The sequence below is a fragment of the Nicotiana tabacum genome, chromosome 7, assembly GCF_000715075.1.
Source record: "Nicotiana tabacum cultivar K326 chromosome 7, ASM71507v2, whole genome shotgun sequence".
In the NCBI taxonomy this organism is placed as follows: domain Eukaryota; kingdom Viridiplantae; phylum Streptophyta; class Magnoliopsida; order Solanales; family Solanaceae; genus Nicotiana; species Nicotiana tabacum.
The window spans coordinates 73,910,251-73,932,589 of NC_134086.1; the positions used below are offsets into that span (position 1 = coordinate 73,910,251).

General features: G+C 37.6%; 2 protein-coding genes across 3 annotated transcripts; one reads left to right on the forward strand and one right to left on the reverse strand.

The window, feature by feature from the left end:
- Positions 1 to 986: 986 nt before the first annotated feature.
- Positions 987 to 18,109, forward strand: LOC107806737 (ATP-dependent RNA helicase SUV3, mitochondrial). Its single transcript, XM_075257279.1, has 16 exons — positions 987 to 1,312; positions 3,528 to 3,651; positions 3,887 to 4,008; positions 4,102 to 4,292; positions 12,253 to 12,393; positions 13,115 to 13,237; positions 13,788 to 13,865; positions 14,272 to 14,440; positions 15,115 to 15,227; positions 15,415 to 15,495; positions 15,801 to 15,866; positions 16,014 to 16,078; positions 16,353 to 16,398; positions 16,485 to 16,601; positions 17,566 to 17,657; positions 17,740 to 18,109. Exons 1-16 carry the CDS (start codon positions 1,243 to 1,245, stop codon positions 17,858 to 17,860), a joined length of 1,719 nt encoding a protein of 572 aa, XP_075113380.1. The 5' UTR covers positions 987 to 1,242; the 3' UTR covers positions 17,861 to 18,109.
- A 91-nt stretch (positions 18,110 to 18,200) lies between these two features.
- LOC107806736 (pentatricopeptide repeat-containing protein At3g22670, mitochondrial) lies at positions 18,201 to 21,052 on the reverse strand. Of its 2 annotated transcripts, none has more exons than XM_016630964.2 (2): positions 20,928 to 21,052; positions 18,201 to 20,158 (listed from the first exon to the last, which is right to left on the reverse strand). In XM_016630964.2, exon 2 carries the CDS (start codon positions 20,146 to 20,148, stop codon positions 18,427 to 18,429), a length of 1,722 nt encoding a protein of 573 aa, XP_016486450.2. In that variant the 5' UTR covers positions 20,149 to 20,158; positions 20,928 to 21,052; the 3' UTR covers positions 18,201 to 18,426. The 2 variants fall into 2 exon arrangements, with proteins under 2 accessions (XP_016486450.2, XP_016486451.2); XM_016630965.2 differs by lacking the exon at positions 20,928 to 21,052 and adding an exon at positions 20,778 to 20,905.
- Positions 21,053 to 22,339: the final 1,287 nt, after the last annotated feature.

Sequence of the window (22,339 nt, forward strand, 5' to 3'; positions counted from 1 at the left end):
AAGATGTGCGAGCTTTGCTCACAGTAGCTGATGGAGAATTTTCCTCCCAAATAATTTTACTATTAGGGAGTATCTCCAGGGTAAGTATAGTCTGTTCTCGTCCTCCTTTGACAAAGGGATATGGATATTCCCCACATTTAGTTCGAATAGGGGAGTGGAGTGAGTTAGTTCATATAAAGTGGTGGACATTAAATTCTTTTCCAGCAGGATCTCTTTGGAAGAATTTTTTTGAGGGGTATCCTCATCCATCTCAATTTGGGAGGCAAAGTAAGGGGATCCAGTGGTTCCAGTGATATTTTGGAGGATGGATCCTCTGTGGGGGTGGGGATGTGGCCATGTCAATGGTATTTGGTTAGAGAGTGAACAGAGTATGGTTTTCTCTCTCTTTTCCTGCAATCATATGTTGCTTTCATTAAGAAAGTCTACCCTTCCTGAATATTGCCAAGGATAAACTGCTATTTAGGTGTATTCATTTTTTTGTATGGTAATATTTTATATTTTTATTACCAAAAATAAAATAAAATTTGTGACACTATATTTTCTAATATTTTTAAGAAAAAATAATGTATTTGTATATTTTAAAATAAGTTAACTTTAAATTTCTTATTTTAATAATTTACAGAAGTATTTAGAGCCCGTTTGGACATAAGAAATTTTTTCTTTTTTTTTTTCAAAACAATTTCAATTTATTTCGAAATCAGTGTTTGTTCGTAAAATTTCCAATTTTCACTTGAAGATGCATTTTGAAAATTTGAAAATCTCCAAAAAACTATTTTTCAAAATTTTCACTCAAATCACTCACAAAACTTCAAAAACAACCCAAAATTATATTCAAGTCCAAACACAACTCTAAATTTGAAATAACATTTTCACTTTAAATGTTTTTTTCCCCTATTTTGAAATTTTACAATTCTTATGTCTAAACGTCGGCTTAATTTAAACCGCAATTTTAGAAGTATCTTCTTTCTTTCTTAAATTTAATAAAACATTGTCGACGCAAAATAATTAGTGTTTCGGAAAAATTAATAAAGAATTAACTGTTGAGAACCGAAGGCAGCGGTCGGAGTACACGCAACAATTTTCTCAGCACCTTTCTCCTCCCATGATTTCTTCTACTTCTTCTCAATTTAACATAAGACGTGTAAACACCCATCTCTAGCAATATTCCAAAGAAAAGAAAAAAAACTGTGTATATACTTTCCTTATTCTTTTGTATAAATTAAAAGAAAAAAAGGAAAAAAAATGGTAGCTTTGCTCTTCGGCCGGAGACTAATACCGGTGAGCATTCCGCGTAAGAGTCTTATATCACATGGTAAATTTTTCAACTTTACTTTATTCTGGGTAGTTCTCAATAGTTCTTATAGTTTTCTCAAAAGATAAGACATAGAAGCAAAATAGTGTTCCTTTTTAAATTCTTGAAAGTTAGTTTCTTTTTCTTTGTTGGGTTAAAGAAAATGATTGATAATTGCATAGACTAGTGGAGAATGATAAATCTGGAGGTAAAAAGTGGATTTCTTTTTCTTAAATAAAACTTTTTTTTAAAAAAAAAAATTTGTTTCAGTATTTTATAGAATGGTAGTGAACTTATTTGCTTAAACTTTGATGTTGAATCTTATCTGAATTGTCAAAATATATAATAGAGCAACTGCTAATCTGTATGCAGATATAATGGTTTTAATAATGTTTCAATTGATAGCTAAATGTGGGATATTTTTGGATTTTAAAGTTCATTTGCTGTATTGAAGGAATGTTTGTAGAGAAAGCTATGGCTTTTGCGCTTTGACTTTCATCGAGTCGAAAGTGTGAATCTAGAGCTCCTTGTAGGAAATGAGAATTTTGTATTTTATTTATGATTAAGATTGAGAATTAGTTTTTTATATTGTTCAGAAAAGAAACAGGCCCAACTTAAGCAAAAATGGTTCATATAGTCGACGCCAACTTGTTTAGTATTGAAATACAATAATTGTAGCCTTTTGTATTGTACATAAGCACAAGCGCATTGACATCTAGCTACGAAGAGTTGGTTTGTTCTGAGCAGAAAAACTTGTTATTTATATCATCTTTGAGCAGAAAATCTTGTTGTTATTTATATTATCTTCGCATCTTTGATTTTTGGTTTCTCCGGCAAGTCGTCAACAGAAAAATATAAAGATTAGTTTCCCCCAAAATGGTGTTAATACTTGTTTGTCCTTCATAATTTGATGCAAGAGGTGATATTGTCTACTAGTAGTCTATCCAAATCTTACTCATGAATCAGCACATGCGATGTCAATGTTACATCTCAAGAAATGTGAAGTTCATCGTAACATGGTAAGGGGGAGGGGGGGTACTGACGTTGATTGAGACGTCAAGACCTGCCTAGTTCCTTGACCTCCTTTGTCTTTATGTTATTAATGTGTTCATGCGGTCTTGTAGAGAACTGGTATGATTACTTGAGATAAGACGATTGCTCATATCAATTTTCTATTTATATTGAGATGACAATCTGAATGATTTGTGCTCAGTCTATGTAGGGCATTTGGATAGTTCTTTCTCTTTTTGTGCTATTGCTATGTGTGCAGGCATAGATTGACAGTGTGCTTATGTCTCTGTGCTTTAGTGATTCTCCTTGCAGATTATAATAAGTGTGTGTTTGGTACGAAGGGGAAATGTTTTCCCTGAAAATAAGTGGTTTTTCTGGTGTTTGGTAAGCAAGCAGAATATTAGCTTGTTTGGCCAAGCTTCTAAAATCAACTTATTTTGAAAAATGCTTTTCTCAAAATTGCTTTTCAAAAAAATACTTTTGGTGAGAAACAGTTTATGTTTGGCTAATTAACTTGAAAAGCACTTTTGAGTAGCAATTAGTGTTTGACCAACCTTTTAAAAAGTACTTCTAAGTGTATTTTTTCTCAAAAGTACTTTTCACAAAATGTGCTTTTGAGAAAAAACTACTTTTTCCTGCTTCTCAAAAAGTGCTTCTGCTTTTATTCAAAGACACTTTTTTTTCCTTCTAAAAGCTTGGCCAAACACCTTAACTTTGGGAGAAGGTACTTTCAGAAAGGAAAAAAAAAACACTTATGGCCAAAATGAAGCTTGGCCAAATAGGATATATATTGTCCCAAGAGCATTTATATTTATTTATGCAAACATTATAGGGGATGGGGGTGTTTGTGGGTCAAGGGTGGGGGTCGAGGTTGGCGGTCGGGTGTGGGCTGGGTGTGGAGTGGGAGGGGTGTTGGGTCGGTGGGCGGCAGCAGGGTGGCGTGGTAGATTGGGGATGGGGGTGGGGGTGGGGAAGGATGAAACCTTCAATTGGAGAGTTTCGGAATATGTTTTCTCACCTCTTGGCAGGGAAGTTATTTTCCTGAAATTTTAAGAAAATGGGTTCATAAGGAAATTATTTTTCCACACAGTTAAGCTAACCAAACATGGAGTTGTAGACCTTTTCTATTTGGTCATTTCTAGAACTGTGAGTTTTAGCTGGAGCGCTTGCATTTCTATTGCAGCCAACCAATTATTAACGATTTTAGCACTTCCTTGTTGGACAGGTGGCGGGGAGTTGTATTGGCTCCCATGGAATATGGGAACAGAAGCTTCTTTTGCTATTTGTAATTGCCTAAGGCAATTCAGCAATTCTACTGCTGCTAGAAAAGTCGATTTTACAGACCTTACGTAAGAATTGTATCTCATTTCTTATTTACTGCATGAAAGGAGATCATCTATTGTGTTTGTTGGTTCCTTGAATTTTATATAGTAACCTTTTTGTTTATACCTATTCTTCATCCACTGGATGCATATTAATACAAGTTGTATTACCTGATAAAAAAGGAGAACTAGATCATCTACTGTTGTACTGTGATTTTTGTGGAAGTCCATTTTGATCTCTGTGATCCATTTCTAATTTCAGCCATCCGCATACATGGTACCCACATGCTCGAAAGAAAAGCAGGAATGTCTTTTTACATGTGGGCCCAACAAACAGCGGCAAAACATATTATGCCCTAAAACAGCTCGAGTCGAGTTCTTCTGGTAAACTGTAATACTAATACCCTGAAATGTTCTGAGTTTAACTAGTCTGTTCCAATTAATGGAATTACCTTAATAGTCGAATCTGATATTCAGGTGTTTACTGTGGGCCTTTGAGGTTATTAGCATGGGAGGTTGCTAAAAGGTTGAACAAGTCAAAAGTTCCTTGTGACCTTATTACTGGACAAGAGAGGGAGGAAGTTGATGGTGCAAGACATAAGGCTGTTACAGTAGAGATGGCTGATGTTGCATCTGACTATGACTGTGCGATTATTGATGAAATTCAGGTGTGCCTTTAACTGATAACGTCATCATTTTTGTGTTTTATATGTGTGTGTGTTTACACTCTAAAAATATGAGCGAACCATCTCCCACATATACTCATGTCTCTCAAAGCCAAGTCATCTCATAGACTGAGATGTGACCTTTCTCTTTAAGAAACTAATCTGCCTTCTTCTAATAATCTGTCTTATAGATTCATGGTGCCAACCTGTTGCTGATTTTTCTAGCTGGATCTATTTTTAGGCTGACCTCAATGACTAGAGTGTAGCTTTATAGGGATTAGCTGATGCCACTTGCAACTAGTGATACGATCTGAGATAAACAAAGCAGCGGAATATGAAAATAATAATAATTAAAGTAAAACAAATGATAGGTTTGATTAAGATAATCAAAAGTAGTCATAATAAGGAAATTTAGAAGAAAATCTAGAACCCTAAGTGAACGTCTCAAGCAACAATCTAAAAACTATCTGATCGCCTCCCAAGAACGACAATTAGAACCCTAGATATAGAGAAAGGAGAAGAAGATTACTCTCAAGAACCCAAGTCTTGAAAACAGGTTATCCAAAGTCGAACTCGAACCAAGAGGTTCCAAATCTCTCTCAAGAGTTTTTTTATGTCAAAAATATGTTAAATTCCCAATGAAATAACCCTAGGCTGTTATAAATACCCAATGGGTAAAATAGGAAAAGTTTCAAAGTTAATGTTAGCGGAAACGTAAAAGAAAGAACACAAGATTTAACGTGGTTCGGATCAAAATAATCCTATGTCCACCAGAGAACAGTTGCCTTTTTATTATTAACAAAGGAAGGGGAGAGTTCCCCATTACACTTAAGAGAATTTCTCTCTTAACTCTCTACTCACTACAATGTATTGTATTATTTTTGGGATGGTTTCTACAAATGAAGGAGTGCATCAATTTATAGAGGTAAAGACCTCCTCTTGATGTCATGGGTGACATAAAAAAGGAGGAAGCTTCCTCCTAGCATCCACACCAACTCTTTCCACCAACTCTTCCAATTGGCATGCCATTGTTGACTAAACATAAACCAACACTTTCAATCTCCACCTTGGTTTGCGTTTCGAGCGTGCGTGTGAACAACTCTGGCCAAAACTTCTAAGCTTACTGGGCAACCCCGTTGTAAGAAACAAGAAGAATCAAACCATTGTTGAACATACCACCTCCACCTAACAACTGTTCTCTTCGGAGTTGCATCAGTTGATGCACACCCCCGCCAAGTCCTTGCAGTGTGCAAACTTAGCGAGCGGGACTATCTTGGTCAACATGTCTGCAGCATTATCGTCTGTGATAACCTTCACGACCTTGATAGTTCCCTCTTCAACAACATCTCGAATAAAATGAAATCTGACATCAATGTGTTTAGTGCGCACATGAAATCTCTGATTTTTCATTAGATGAATAACACTCTGACTATCACATCTAAGAGTTGATTCCAGCTTAACCAAACTCAATTCTGCTACTAAACCTTTCAACCAAATAGCTTCCTTCACCGCCTCCGCTGCTGCCATGTATTCTGCTTCTGTCGTAGACAAAGCGACAATCGACTGCAGAGTCGACTTCCAACTAACGACACTGCCAACGAGGGTAAAGATGTATCCAGTTGTGGACCTTCTTCTGTCAAGATCTCCTGCATAGTCAGAATCTACATAACCGAGAATTGAAATACCTCCACCACTTTTTCGAAAGGTCAGACCAACACCAGAAGCTCTTTTGAGATATCTCAATATCCACTTGACAGCTTCCCAATGCCTCTTTCCTGGGCTGGGCATATATCTACTTACCACACTTACAGATTGAGAAATATCTGGACGTGTGCATACCATAGCATACATAATGCTACCGACTGCACTGGCATAAGGAATCTTTGACATATGCTCCACCTCATCCTCGGACTGAGGCATTTGTAACTCTGAAAGTTTAAAATGAGGAGCTAATGGTGTACTTACAGGCTTGCACGTATGCATATTGAATCTCTCGAGAACCCTTTCAATATACCTCTTCTAAGAAAGATGTACAACACCGTCTTCTCTTGAAATCTCCATACCAAGGATTTTCTTTGCAGCTCCTAAATCCTTCATGTCAAATTCCTTACTCAACAGTTTCTTCAAAGCATTTATCTCTGTAATGTTGTTAGCAGCAATAAGCATATTATCAACATACAACAGTAAATAAATCATTGAGTTACCAGACATCTTCTTGTTATACACACAGCTATCAAATGCATTCCTTGAGAATTCATGTGTAGTTATGAATGCATCAAACCTCTTGTACCGCTATCTAGGGAATTGCTTCAAACCATACAAAGACTTCTTTAGTTGGCAAACGTGATCTTCTTTTCCCTCAGCTAGGAAACCTTCAGGCTGATCCATATAGATTGTCTCTTCTAGATCACCGTGTAAGAAAGCAGTTTTGACATCAAGCTGTTGAAGCTCCAAGTCAAATTGGGCAACCAATGCTAGTAGCACGCGAATTGAGCTATGCTTCACGACTGGAGAGAAAATCTCATTGTAGTCAATTCCCTCCTTCTGACTGAAACCTTTTGCAACCAATCTCGCCTTGAACCTAGCATCTTCCACTTCAGGAATTCCCTCTTTCTTTCGGTAGACCCACTTGCATCCAACTATCCCCTTCCCCTTTTGTCTTTTCACTAAGACCCATGTCTGATTTTGTGAAGAGACTCCATCTCTTCAGTCATGGCTAACCGCCATTGTACAATATCCTTGCAAGAAGTTGCTTCAATATACGAGGAGGGCACTGGATCCTTAATCTCTTCTTGTGCAGCTGCGAACGCATATGCAATCAAGTTTGCTTGATCTATAAGGCGTTCCGGTTCTCGTGTCTGCCTCTTCTCCCTCCCCTTCGCAATTGTGTATGGTTCATTGACAGCAAGTTCTTCAAGGTCTACATCTTCTGACTCATCTTTAACCTGAGTCTCTTGATCCTTTTCCTTGGCAAGCTCCACCGGAAGCTCCACCTGCTCGTCGTTCTTGTTTCCTGAAAACTCCACGGAAATTTTACGGGGATCAAGTATGGAGGATTCATCGAAGGTGACATCTCTACTAACTGTAAATTTGAGTAAAGACAAACACCAAAGTTTGTACCCTTTTACTCCATCCACGTACCCTACGAATATGGCCTTCGTAGCCCTTGGTTCAAGCTTTCCTTCATTAACGTGATAATAAGCTGGACACCCAAATACTCGTAAGTATGAATAGTTAGATGATTCCCCTGACCATACCTCATTCGGAGTCTTAAAGTCAATTGCCGATAATAAGCTGGACACCCAAATACTCGTAAGTATGAATAGTTAGAGAGTTCACCTGACCATACCTCATTCGGAGTCTTAAAGTCAATTGCTGATGCTGGAGATCGATTGACAGTATTCAGCCCAAAATACTTTGGACATTTTGGCTTGTAAGAGCATACAACGAGCCTTTTCAAGAAGAGTTCTGTTCATTCTCTCGGCAACTCCATTCTGCTGTGGGGTATACCTGACAGTCCTGTGTCTTGAGATCCCATGAACCTTGCAGAATTCATTAAACTCTTCATTGCAAAACTCCAAGCTATTGTCTGTGCGAAGATACTTGATTTTCCTTTCCATTTTATTTTCAACCAAAATTTTCCACTTTTTAAATGCTTCAAAAGCATCACTTTTTGCCTTCAAAAAATGCACCCAAACCTTTCATGAGAAATCATCAATAAAAGTGAGAAGATACCTCTTTCTGCCCTTCAATGGAAGTTTAGAGGGACCCCATAAATCTGAATGGATGTAGTCTAGCACTCCTCTTGTCTTGTGTTTGCCAGTGCTGAAGCTAACCTTCTTCTGCTTCCCTAGAACGCAGTGCTCACAGAAGTCAAGTGTGCTGATCTTCTCACCTTCCAAAAGGTTACGATTACTCAATATCTCCCGTCCACGTGCGCTCATATGACCTAGTCTCATATGCCATAGTCTTGCCTTGTCATCATTAGATAATTGCACTGTAGATGCATTTGCAGAGCCAACAATGGTGCTTCCGGCCAATGTGTAAAGGCCGTTCTCCAGCTTGCCTTTTAGCATGACTAAAGAACCTTTAGTCACCTTTATAGTTCCTACTTCGCTCATGTACCTGTAGCCTTGTTCATCCAAAGTACTCAGGGAGATCAAATTCTTCTTCAGATCAGGAACATGACGGACTTGTGTCATAGTCCTCACGACTCTATCATGGCAGCGAACCCGAACTGAGCCAATGCCAATTATTGCACAAGTTGCAGTATTGCCCATTACTACGGTTCCTCCACTTTTCTCATAGCTGCTAAACCAGTCTTTTCGGAACGTCATATGCAGAGTACAAGCAGAGTCTAACACCCATTTGTTTCCATAACTACTATTATTATTACACGACGTTGTTAGTACATAATCATTATCAAAATCATGTACCTGTTCAACTGTAGATGCACTCGCCTTTTCCTTGGACTTTGACATTGGGCAATCTCGTTCAAAGTGCCCCTTATTGCCACAACCCCAACACTCTGTATTCTTCTTGTTCACACGAGACTTTGATCTGTGCTTTGATTTGCTCTTTCCCTGTTGGCTAGTCCGGCCTCTCACAAAGAGCCCACTTGCCTAGTCATCTCTATCTCCTTCAATGTGCCTCCGCACATCACTAGAGTTAAGTGCCTACCGCACTTGCTCAAGCTTGATAGGCCTTTGCTATACATCATTGAATTCTCAATATCACGATATCCTGAAGTCAATGAAAATAGCAAAGCACATGCAAGCGTCTCCTCCTCCTTTTTAATTCCTGCAATCTGTAAGTCCATGACAAGTTTATTGAACGCATCTAAATGATCTTGTAACGAAGTACCTGACCCCATCTTAAATGTGTGAAGACGCCGTTGTAACAACATCCTTGTTGTCACTAATCGGTCTTGGTATAGCCCTTCTAGCTTTTCCCATAACTGTTTGGTCGTCTCTTCGGTACCCGTACTCACTTCACAAAGCACGTTAGGTGCAAGGGATAGTTGGATTGCACTCAATGCATCCCCTTCAATCTTCTCCTTGTCGGGAGCTGATATATCCTTAGGATACTTTCCGTCAATAGCATGGATTGAACCTTCCCTCCGCAGTAACGCCATCATCTGGATCTTCCAGATATTGAAGTTGTTGCGTCCACTGAATCTATCAATTTCAAACTTCATGGAACTCATCTTTGCTTGTTCTTCCTCCTTGGATCGTTAAAGAATCCTGTTGCTCTGATACCAATTGTTAGCGGAAACGTAAAAGAAAGAACACAAGATTTAACGTGGTTCGGATCAAAATAATCCTACGTCCACCAGAGAACAGTTGCCTTTTTAATATTAACAAAGGAAGGGGAGAGTTCCCAATTACACTTAAGAGAATTTCTCTCTTAACTCTCTACTCACTACAATGTATTGTATTATTTTTGGGATGGTTTCTACAAATGAAGGAGTACATCTATTTATAGAGGTAAAGACCTCCTCTTGATGTCATTGGTGACATCAAACTACCTCCTCTTGATATCATGGGTGACATCAAAGGAGGAAGCTTCCTCCTAGCATCCACACCAACTCTTTCCACCAACTCTTCCAATTGGCATGCCATTGTTGACTAAACATAAACCAACACTTTCAATTAATTTCCCAAAATATCTCACCAGGCCAAGCCGTAGCCCCAACCTTAAGATACAGCTGAACCGTGAGAATTCCAGAACCCTATTTTCTTCAGCTCTTCAGGCCCCTCTTGAACCATAGCCAACGGTTGGTGAAACTGTGTCACACGGTTTGACTTGGGTCTTGATTCTTCAATTCTCAAGACTCCAAACATGGTATTCTTTGCATGAATCCTCCAAGTACCTCTCACAAACATCTTCTAGTCAATTGTTGAAGATCATGCAGCTCCTTAGCGTTCATCCCTTGGACGTTCTTGGACATGGAGCGGGTCAATTGGGGTCATTCTCAATATTCTCCATTTTGCCCGAACTATCCAGGATCATATCAACTAGTTTACCGTTGACTTAGCACTTTTGAATCTGGTAACAGCTCTGAAGGTCAAAGAACGTGTTTGGGCAGAGTTGGCACCTTAGAGTGTGAAGGCAGCTTCCTTTCTAGTAGCATCCTGACAGGTTGCTTTTGGGATTGGCTACCTCTGTATAAATCATTTTGAAGGGAAGCTAACACTCTTTCCTGACTGTTCCGGTTGAACTCCTTCTTTTTGAGCTTCTTTTGGGTTTTTTTTTGTTGGTAAGGAAAGTTGAACATTGACAGAGAGAACCTGTGGGTGATATCCGTTCTGATAATAGAGAGACAAAGAGGGCACATCATATGCTGTAGCGGGATGCATTTCCCGACTAGCCTTAGTAACTGGTACATCCTTCCCCAAAATACTAAGGCAACAAAATTTCTATTACTGAAATGGGCTAATTGAGTCACCTGGAAGGACTACATGAATGCACCTAGAGTTGTTTTGACGAGGGCAGAAGCTTTCAAATAGTAAAGCTTTGAAAAGCATGCTTACCTCCTTATCCTATTTGATCATAGCGTCTTCTTCTAATAGTTCATCTGCAACGACAAGTTTAACTCAATTTAATTTTCTCAATGAGAGAGATAAAACATCATAGAAGTGAAATCAGGAAGAGACTCTCCTTAGTCTCCTTACCTAGATTTCCATTACGCTGTGTAGCCTTTCTAGTTTCTTCAGAAAGTTCAAATTTTGTTGCACTGGAAAACAATAAACTTTGACTTAAATGGATAGGGCATGAACCTTTAAGAGATAGGTTTCCAGAAATATTTAGGTTACCACTTCTGCCTAAGTCAACAATCAGTGAAGTATGGAGCCAACATGGATGGAATCTCACTTTCAGTAGAGCATTAAATGATTGTGAAATGGGGACAGTGACTGCATTCTATCTAACTTTGGAGGGATTGAGAAGACCCAATGATAGTGAGGATACCATGGTATGGAATGGTAGGGGCAGTAAGGTATTCACACTAAGAGATGCATATACTTATTTCTCCAATAATGGACAACAGAACATCAACTGGCCTTGGAAGCAAATTTGGAAGATGAAGATACCTTACAAGGTTAACTGCTTTACATGGCTAGTAGCAAGGAGGGCTTGTCTAACTCAGGATATTCTTCAGAGAAGGGGTATGCAATTAACCTCCAGATGCTTCCTCTGCAAAGCTGAATCTCAAAACAATAGCCATCTCTTTCTCCATTGTGCTTTCACTTCCCAACTATGGAATCTATTTTTGCCCCTGGTAAATTTGAAATGGATAATGCCGGGAAACACATGTGATCTACTGAAAGCTTGGAACTATGCCGATAAAATGGTCAGTCAGAAAAAATGGTGGAGGATTATCCCAGCTTGCATCTGGTGGACCATATGGAAGGAAAGAAATAGCAGATGTTTTGAAGACAGGAGTAGCTCCATACAAGTAGTTAAAATGAATTGTATTTTAAATTTTCACTTTTGGTGTAAATAGTTTTCTGTAGGAGATGCAGAATCTATTCTACAATTTTTGGAAGCCTTGTAAAGTTCACAAGGATAGTACCTTGTAAATACTGTTGCCAGCATAATCTTTGTGCTACTGCTGATGAATAAAATTTGTTACCATTCTCAAAAATAAACTTTGACTTAATATTGGCCTTCAATAAAATAACTATAACAACTACTTTGCCTCAATGCCAAACAAATTGGGGTAATATTGACCTTCAATCTTGTAATCAAAATCATACAGAGTTTCTTTTTTTTTTTTAGTGGGGAAAAGAGAGAGAGTCACTCTTTGGTATCAGTCTTTTCTTTAAGCCTCGTCGCATTTTCTGAACCAAATGTGTTTCCGTTGCTAATGCCTATTAAAGGATTACCCAGCGATCCAGTTCTCTTTGTTACTCTTTTCTTCTGTCCTTGGATATTTTACTGTGTATGACATATTCTTTTTCAGATGATAGGGTGTAGGTCAAGGGGCTTTTCATTTACACGTGCATTATTGGGACTAGCTGCTAATGAGTTGCATCTGTGTGGAGATGCAGCAGCTGTTCCTCTTGTTCAGGAAATCCTCAAAGTGACTGGAGACACCATCAAGGTACTGAGCTTTTCTTCTCTGGTGTTTAATTTGAAAAAAATACTAATGTGGAATCTGGCCATTTCAATTCTTTTGTCTAGAATTATCTGTTATCCACTTATCCTTGGTTCTTTTTAGAATGTAATTGAAGATACCATCTTCAAACTCTGCTAAGGGATAAGGAAAGCTGTATAACCCTTTAACGATTTTAAAGAAGATACTCATTTATATGACCAGTTAGGTGACTAACATAGTAACATATCTTGAACAACATAGTTGAGGCTGAGGACGTATTTCTGATGAATTTCCCCTTTTATTCCATAGTCTTATACGATACTCATTGAGCTTGATGAGTACGTCTAGTGCCTAAGTTTAATGGGCTTGGGCTTGTTTGCATGAGACGTAGCTTACTTAGTTCGGTGCCAAAGGAAAGACAAAGGACTAGGAATTCTTCCTGTACTCGCACTGTAAATATGGGTGAATACACAGTTTTTGTGTAGTTTATTTATTTATATACAAATATGTTACCATCCCTTAAAAACACCAAGCTTTCTCCCCACAAGACCCAACAAACACTCCTATCAATTTTTATGATACTCCAAGTTTGTCATTAAAAAAAATTATGCTACTTCAAGCTGCTTTGTAATTGCTTCATAGTTTATTTATGCTAGTAACTTTTTGTTCATTTCTTTTGTGTGCCTTCTATAAATAATTTGACTCTCTTGCTTCCCTTTGCTGCCAGGTTCAATACTATGAGAGGCTCTCACCTCTTGTCCCATTAAAGGTTCCTTTAGGATCTTTCTCCAATATAAGGACTGGTGACTGCGTAGTCACCTTCTCGCGTACGGAGATATACAGGATGAAGGTGAGGAACAACTTTACACACTAATGTCACAGCCACACTCCGGTGCAGTAGGACAGAAAGAAAGAAATAAAGAGTGACACAAATTAGAGGAAATTACCTTTAGGGGGTAACTTGTTGTATAGCATGTATATACTGATAGAAGTAGTTGAAATCAGGTGACATTAGTTGTAATCTGATGCTGCCTTTTTGCAAATTGGTAGATAGCAGGATTAAACTGTTAGGAGAAGTTGAGATCAAGTGAATTTAAATTACTGGAGTAACTGGCTTGGCATGTCATAATCACAGCACAACTGGGTGGGGCATGCAGTGAATTGGTATGTAGAATGTATGCCCTGATAGGAGCAAGTTGAAATCAACTAGCATTCAGTTGATGAAGTTCCGCTATGAGTTAAAATCTAGTTCTGCGTCGGATAATCCTGCTGATCAAAGTTTAGATTTTGTAATAGCCATTGAACTTCTTGTCTTGTTATGCTCAAAGGATATATAACTGATATTTAGATTTTAGATTTCTGTTTATCCTGATTCATACTATTGCTCTTGATGTTAACAGAAGCTAATTGAAACGGGGGGAAAGCATCTTTGCTCTGTTGTTTATGGTTCATTGCCACCAGAGACTCGAACTAGACAGGTTTAATTCTGATCCTTTCTTTTTGTCTACATTGGAGTTAAGATTGGTTCATGTCCGGTCATCTGCTAAGTATTCCTACAATTGTGTTCCCTGCATTTGTTTCTTGGTTAGTTGTAATCCGTTTTTGTTCAGGCTGAGGATATAACTCACTTTATCAACATTATCATCCTAGATGAGTCTCTTTAATCATCAACTTTTTACTCTGGCCTTCCTGTCATCTGGCCATACTTATTCTTCTTACAAGAGTTTTTTTTTTTTTTTCCTTCAGTGTGCTATGATATACCTAGTTTATGTTACAGCTTGAATGGCATTCCCATCTGTGATGACTTGCCTAAATTGCAATCTGTTTTGATGTCTATTATCGTGCTGGCAAATTGGTTAGTAAATATATTCTGTAAGATTGCAGGCAACATTGTTCAATGATGCAAGCAGCGACTCTGATGTTCTTGTAGCGAGTGACGCTATTGGGATGGGTCTCAACCTTAACATTTCTAGAATTATATTTTCAACATTAAAGAAATTTGATGGTGTTGAAATGCGGGACCTAACTGTGCCAGAGATAAAGCAGATAGCAGGTATATTATTTTACTGGAGCACAACTTGGTATAGTGGATCAGATCTGATTGAGTACTCATCTTTGGAGGGATGCCGTATCATCCTTTAACTTCTAACTTACACTGCTGGTGGTCGGAAATGGTTTAGTAATTTTCTATACAGTGTTTCTGCTTAATTAAAAATGCAGTGACTCTGTTTATACGTAAAGTCTAAAGCTTATTGTTGTGATTGGATGCAGGTTAACCTCCTTCCTTTTAACATTTGAATTATAGGAGATAAGTTAAATAAAAGCTTAATGTTGTGATGAGACACATCTTAACCTCCTTTCTTTTAATGTGTAAATATATAGGAACAGAACAATGTTATTGTCATGAGAAAAGATACTACCCAAATCAAAGTTTTCTTAATTTCTGATTTACTCAATTTGTAATGTCCTATTATTGATGGAAAAATCTGTTTGTAAAGAGTTTTCAAAAAATTCTTCCTTGGTGTCTTGGACTTTGGGCTTTTTGGATAGCCGTTTTAGCTGCTTTACTATGTAATCCGAATAGAGTGAGTTTCAAATCTAAACGGTATAGACACTTAGAATGATTTTCAGGAGCTCTCTTGAGCATCATCCAACACTTGTGCATTTAGCATCTCAAGTATCAATGTTCTCTGAAATGACTATTTCGATGATTACACTTTCTTGTAGGGAGAGCAGGCAGGTACAAATCCAAGTTTTCTGTTGGTGAAGTAACTTGCTTGGACGCAGATGATCTGCCACTACTTCATTCTTCGCTGGATTCTCCATCTCCTGTACTTAAGGTAATTTACTTACTGCTGAATTAGTGCCACCCTAAATGATGGAATATCATACTTGCTTTTCTTGTCATTTTATAGTGGAGGCAGCTTCCCTGACAAAATAAATTCTTTAAAATGGTCCAAGTTTAGTGGGATGTTCTAATCATGAGATTAGATCATGGTAACTGAAGAGCAATAATTTACAATGCAGCGAGCTGGCCTCTTTCCAAACTTCGACCTTTTATACATGTATTCTCGTCTACATCCAAAGCATGGCCTACATGAGATACTGGTAAGTTACCAACTCAGATTCTCCCCAACATATATATTCTCCCCAACATATATTCTCATAGTCTAGTTTTACAGTAATCATTTAACCATAACTTCCAAACAAACTATCCTCGGTTGTGTTTCTGTCTTATCCAAATGCCATTACTAGAAAATTATGGATGGCAAAAATAAAATGTCAATGGATGTGTTCTAGTACAATGGCTTTTGCCACTGAAACTGTTAAACACTGAGTGGTTTATTACCATTTTGTCTTTCTGCAGGATTGCAAGTTGAGTGCTCAAAATTATTCTACCTTTGTCTTTGCAGGAGCATTTTCTGGACAATGCCAAGTTATCGGAGCACTATTTCATTGCTAATTGTGAAGAAATGTTGGTATGGTATTCTTGCTCAATCTGTTTCCTTTCCTTCTAGTAGCGGACTGTTTTCTAGATTGTGTTCTGTCCTTGCAGTTATTCATTTTGTTGGATTACTGATCTTTCTGCTCTTTTTAATTATTGATTGTACTGTACCTTGGAACAGAATGTTGCTGCTCTTATTGATACACTACCCCTCAGTTTGCACGATAAATATCTCTTCTGTATAAGGTAACATCTTTGGCTCTTACAAAGAAGATAAGTGGAAGTTGTGACATGTTTATAGCTTTCTGTAGCTTGACAATAGTAACAGAGAACATTTTAGGCATGCAAGCAAATGCAGCCAGAGTACTGTATCAGCTTTGAAATTATCACAACAATTATTAGTATATATAAACACCCCAATAAATTCTTAAACGGATATATGTTATTTGCATATGCTCCTGATAGATAATAATCCGATGTCAGAAGAGTATCATTGACGCATTTTGTTTCTCGTATGTAGTCCAGTTGACATGGATGATGAAATTTCATCTCAAGGCCTCACTCAAGTAAGATGATTTTTCACCTTATAGCATTTCAAGGATGATTGTTTTGGATGAGGAATTTACATGATCACTCTGCTTTGATGCATCAGTTTGCAACAAATTATTCTAAAAATGGCCTGGTACGGCTGCGTGAAATATTTACTCCTGGGACGCTTAAGGTGCCAAAATCTCATACTGCACTTAAGGAGCTTGAATCAATTCACAAGGTTAGCATGTCGTATTTTGCTACTTCACACTTTGTCCACACTTGTTAAGCAGTTCAAGTATTTAGACTGATTTCTGAATGCTTTATGCTTATGAAAGCATTTTGGTAGTCATTGCCTTAGTGATTATAATAATTGCACTTATTTTGCTCAACTAGTTTAGAGAATCCCTAATTTGTTTTGAAAGATAAATTGTTACAATAATAGTATGAACTGGGGCTCCAATAAAGTGGACGGATATAGAGGGTTCACGTAGCCAACCTGAAGTAGTTCTGTGCATTGAGGTTAAGACAATCCTATTGTGCTAAGGTAGTGTAGAAGTTCTCGTCACTCCATCTCGGCTTCTTCCATTCTATGAAAGTTTTCCAGTTTTTGTGCATAGTTATTGTCAGTCACTAATTTTTATGAAATTCCGATTATGTAAATTCTGTTGAAGTATGTTAAGTTTTCATTTTGTTTCTAGACTCCTTGAGAATTTCATGTACACAAGCTCCTTATCACTTGCGTTAAGAGCGAGATTGACCCGGTTTTTTGGTTTCATATGCACCATTTCCTGCTCTATGCTATCAAACGTGCAAACAAAGTCATAACGCTTGAAAAAAAATTGAGGGTGTAACGGTTTTCTTGTTTATTTGAAAATCACTTCCCTCCTGTTACTGCTTTAACATAGATATTAACTTGGCGCAAACTTGTTTTCTGATGTATGTGTTTAGACTGCTGTAACTGATGTTACTTGGTGACGAAATTTTTGACCAACACAAATCGATTTAAGTTCCCTTGCTCTTTGATTTTATAGAAAGAAGCATAAGCATATCTTACACTTAAGAAAACTGATGTCCACTGCATTTCAAGATGGTTGCGAAATGTGTTTATTTGTTATTTGCTGATGAATTTATGTAGGTTTTCACTGGGTAGAATTTCAAATAGATTATACTGATTATCTATTTCTTGTGAAATTCAATTGAAGGTTTTGGATCTGTATGTTTGGTTGAGTTATCGCTTGGAGGAGAGCTTTCCAGATCGAGAGCTGGCTTCCTCGCAGAAGGCTATTTGCAGCATGTGAGTATAACTAAAAGCCTTTTTCTGTTTCAATAGTGTCCTTACTCTGATATTCCGATGCCCTTTAATCGTTCATTTTCAGGTTGATAGAGGAGTTTTTGGAAAGACTAGGATGGCAAAGGCCAAGGACAAAGAGATTAACTCAACATAGTAGATTGAATTCACTGTTCTCCCAGGAAGCGAGACAGCATATTAACTCTTAGTGTTACTTTCCAAGTATGGAAGCGTCTGAATCAAAAACACTTATCCCATGTTTAACAATGGTTCTGGTCAAGAAGTTTGGCTGGTTTCCCGTGCATTGGTAGTAATTGTTGTACTTCTCCTTTTTAGGTCCAGCAAATTGGATGTGTTAACTGTACATTATGCTCAAACATATGTTCCAACACACTCTACAGTACTCTGTATTTCTTTTCATTTGAATACAATAAAATACGTCTTTCCATTTTGTCCAATTTTCTTTCAAGCAAAGGAATCTTATGTCCTAAAACAAGAAAAGAATCCTTGATCCAGTAGGAAATATTATGAGGCCTGATATGTAATTAATCAACAATGGAAAAGGAAAGTTCTCATAAATTTGGGACCAGCTAATTAGTAAGGTGAATTTACAGAAACCATGGCATTGTCGACCAAATCTGACTTACACTTCACTGAATGTAATGTTATGGGGCTTTAAAATATGCCTCTGAATGATAGAACCAGCTCCATAATAGTTGCAACTAATATCACGAAAAAGAAGTGTACAACATTTCCCTTATAAACAAGAAAAGATTCATTCTTCAATCTTTAAATGTCTCTCGGATGAAGTGCCTGATTCTTGCTGCTTAGCTTGTAACATCAGTTCTTCGATACGTTTCTTTTCTTCCTTCAAACCCCTTTCCTCAAGTTCTTTGACGAGATTATCATACATGGTATCCGTAGGGAGGAACCCTCGAAGCACTGCTAGCTCAAAAACAGCACAAGCGCGCTCAGGATTCCTATTCCTACAAAGACCGCGAACCAGAAGAGCATATGTTCCAAGATCCATGCTCACGTCATTTTTGAACATGTGATTCAATAGAAAGGATAGCACCTTCATTCTTCTCATTCTGCAGCACATTTTAAATAATGGCGCGTAAGTACAAATGTCAGGCTTGCATTGACTCTCCTCCATTTTCTGGAGAAATTTTAAAGCATCCTCCTCTTTAGAGTTCTTTACAGCAATTGTAATCATGGTGTTATATGTGAACGTATCAGGTGAAACTCCTTGCTTTGGCATATCTTCAAATATATCATAACAATCCTTCAGTCTCCCAGTTGCTCCTAACAAGTGGATCAAGCTGCTGTAAAATGAATTATCAGGAACACAACCATTTTGTTTCATCTTCTCATATACATCCAAGGCTTTGTCCACTTCCTTTGCGTGCCCTAGTGCTTTCATGTTTATGGTATACGTCACCACAGTTGGTGAGCACCCCTTCATTTGCATCTCTTTGAAAATAGCATCAACTTTGCGAAAGACTTTTTCACGACAATAGGCTTCAATGAAGCAAGTATATGTAACCATATCAGGACTAAAACCACGCTCCTCCATATCTTTAACAGTTTCATTTGCTTTGTCAATGTTTCTAGCTTTGCACCAACCATGCACTAAGATATTATATGTTTGGACCGTTGGAGCTATATGATCCTTCAAATCTAGGTAAACTTTATGAGCATGCTCCACACTTCCTCCCTTCACCAATGCATCGATTAATGCATTCATACCATTTGTATCCTTATGAACGCCAAATTTCTGCATTCTTGTAAATGCCTCTATTGCATCCTCATATTTACCAGCCTTGGCAAGCCTTCTCATGATTTTAATCATAGTATTCAATGAAACATACCCTTGCAAGTGACTCATTTCGTCCATCAATTCCCTCAAAAGATCAAACTTCTTTGATTTTCCCAAGTTGTCAACCATTAGATTATACAAATCAGAGGAAAGTGTGACACCCTTTTGCACTTTTGCCCATTTAAAGAACCCGTAAGAAGGTATCCACTCACAACTGAACCTCTTCAAAATTTGCTCAACCAAACACTCTGAAACATCAAATGTGCAGTTATTCAACGCATCTACAACAGCATCGGGTGATTTGAAATGAAACCTCAATAATTTGCTGATCTTATCAACATCGCTGTCTGCAATATCGCTTGCCAAACCTCTCACATCAACTTCACTTGCACGAAGCTTCTCATTTTTTACCCATTCTGAGAACGAGGGAAGTAAGAAATCATCATCTCCAAAGTCAACCACTGTTTCCTCTTTCTTTACAATTTTAACCCAAACTGGAAGATCTGGTGACTCGGTCATCTTTGGCTGCTGATCAGTATTAACTGTCTCTGTCACAGTACAATATCTATTGCACAACATATCATCAGAAACATAGTAAACAGAACTTCTCCACACATTCAGACGCCTTCGAGCTCTCAAACACCAGAAGTAGGGGAAATGCTTCAAGTTTGATATCATTTCAACTTACCTGGCAATGATAAAGGAAGTATCAGCACTGAAGCATCTTTAAGATACCCAATGCAAGCTCATTTGGCTTTGCACATAAAGAAACCTAATAGTATCACATAAAACTCTGAGCCTTTTTGTAGCCGTTGGTTACTAATTTTGTTCCACAAAAAGTTATACAGCAGAAATCTATATACTACTTATTTTTCTGGGATTGACCCAATGTGAAATAACAATACACGATGTCATGAATTAACAATACCCTTAAGACATCTTGTTTTAGCTTTACTTAATAGATACTCCTGCAAAAGTTCCCCTATAATGAAAATAAAAACCATAATAGTAGTAATATTTAGTTGGAAGATTTTTATTTTAATTAAAATTTGTACACGTATAATAATTAGTAAAATTATCGTCTAAACAATTCCTACATCATTATTATTCGCGGCATAACAATCCCTGCATTTAGAACTAACCAGTCAACCAAACAACCCTAAGTGCGCCCAAATAGCTAATTCAATTTTATGCCCTACCAAGTATAATTCAATAGAGCAACCCAGCAAAACAAGTTCAAGTTTAGCTTTTAATCACCAAAACAGAGAACAATAATAGTAATATCAAGACTCTAACTTTCAGCATACCCAGTTCACTGATTTCAGTACAGAATGCTTCCACTAAAGATATAGGCACAAACACAGTCCATTTTCACTAATATTCCTAATCTACCATTTGATTAAAATCGGAGAAAAAATAAATAGACAGAAACAAGTGAAAGTATGTGAGAAACATACAATTTGATTTACAACTGAGGAGTTCGCTGCAGAAAGAGAGAAGAAGTTGGCGGCTTCACTGACAATTTCAGGCGGAAAACGGGTTTGGATTTGGGTATTTGTTGTTCATACTGGGCCGTCAGAAGAGCTATGGGCTTGGGCCAATGTCAAGATTTTAGCGGGAAAAATTTCACAAATAGCCACTGTTCTTGGAGTTTTAACAGTTAAAGATCATAGGAGTACTAAAATTTATGAATATCCCGGTTAATATATATCATAACAATGGTTATTTTTCAATTAGAAAAATAAAAAATAACTAGTCAGTGCTAGGATCTAACCGTTTAAGTTTAGACCTATTTGTAAAAGTTTAGCAAAAATAATTTTGCGGCCAATTGGAGATATAATTAAGTAAATAAAAGTGTTTAAACTATTAGATGAGATGATTACACACTTCAACATGATATTAGAGCAGGTAGAAATCTTGGCTCTTGGGTTCGGGTCTAACCGCCACTCTGTATCAAAAGAACTTTTACAAAAGAATTTTCACGTGCTTGGCTCATAAAAAAAAGTTTATATACGAAGGGGTGCGTTATTGATGAGATGGTTACACATTAGATTACAACAAATCTCGCAATACTTTTGTAAAAATTGCACGGGGCGCCTTATTTGGTCACCCTCATTTAACTTATACCCATTTTTTAAACTTTTAACTTGTACCCACTTTTTAAATAACTTCAGCCCTCTTTCTCCTCCTCCCCTCCTCCTTCGTTTTCTTCTTCTTCTTCTTCCTCCATTGGACTCACAGTTTCCCCAGAGTGGTACAAGCCAATTCAGCTGCAGCCTGTTCTCAAGAAATGTTGACTGTGAATATGGGTACTGATGAATTTTTGTACAAGGCCCAGTCAAGAATAGGTCGAGGAGAATGGTCGGAAAAACAACATGAATTTGGTATCCAAAAGAACCAAGACAAGGAACTACGTTACTGTAATCAGTGGCGGAGGTAGGATCTCCACGAAGGGGGTTCAAAAAAAAATTATATTTAGTGGAAATTGAACTCATGACCTTATGTAGATTTTGAACCCCCTTGACCACTAAACTACACTTTTGGATTGTGTTAGAGAGGGTTCAAAACTTAATATATAGAGGTAAAAAACAGATTTTGCCTTATATATACAGTGTATTTTTTCGGCGAAGGGGGTTCGGGTGAACCCCCTTGCGCCCCCCTAAATCCGCCCCTGGCTGGGACCATTTCGTGGACAAATTTTTTATTCGTTTTCGACGTCGCAATCTTCGACATTTTTGAAATTAGATTGTGATAAATTAAGTTTTGATAGCTCGGCTATTATGCACTCGTTAGGATCATAAAGGTGAATTTGTTGTGACATATAATCAATTTCTTCAACAATTAAGTGAACAGAAAAGGAAAGTTCGGG

Bases quoted from the DNA above. Each gene is read 5' to 3' on its own strand.
- LOC107806737 (XM_075257279.1), top strand. From the start codon at position 1,243: ATGGTAGCTTTGCTCTTCGGCCGGAGACTAATACCGGTGAGCATTCCG. The intron at 14,441-15,114 runs GTATATTATTTT...ACTTTCTTGTAG, and splicing joins AGAGATAAAGCAGATAGCAG to GGAGAGCAGGCAGGTACAAA. The intron at 16,399-16,484 runs GTAAGATGATTT...TTGATGCATCAG, and splicing joins CATCTCAAGGCCTCACTCAA to TTTGCAACAAATTATTCTAA.
- LOC107806736 (XM_016630964.2), bottom strand. From the start codon at position 20,148: ATGATATCAAACTTGAAGCATTTCCCCTACTTCTGGTGTTTGAGAGCT.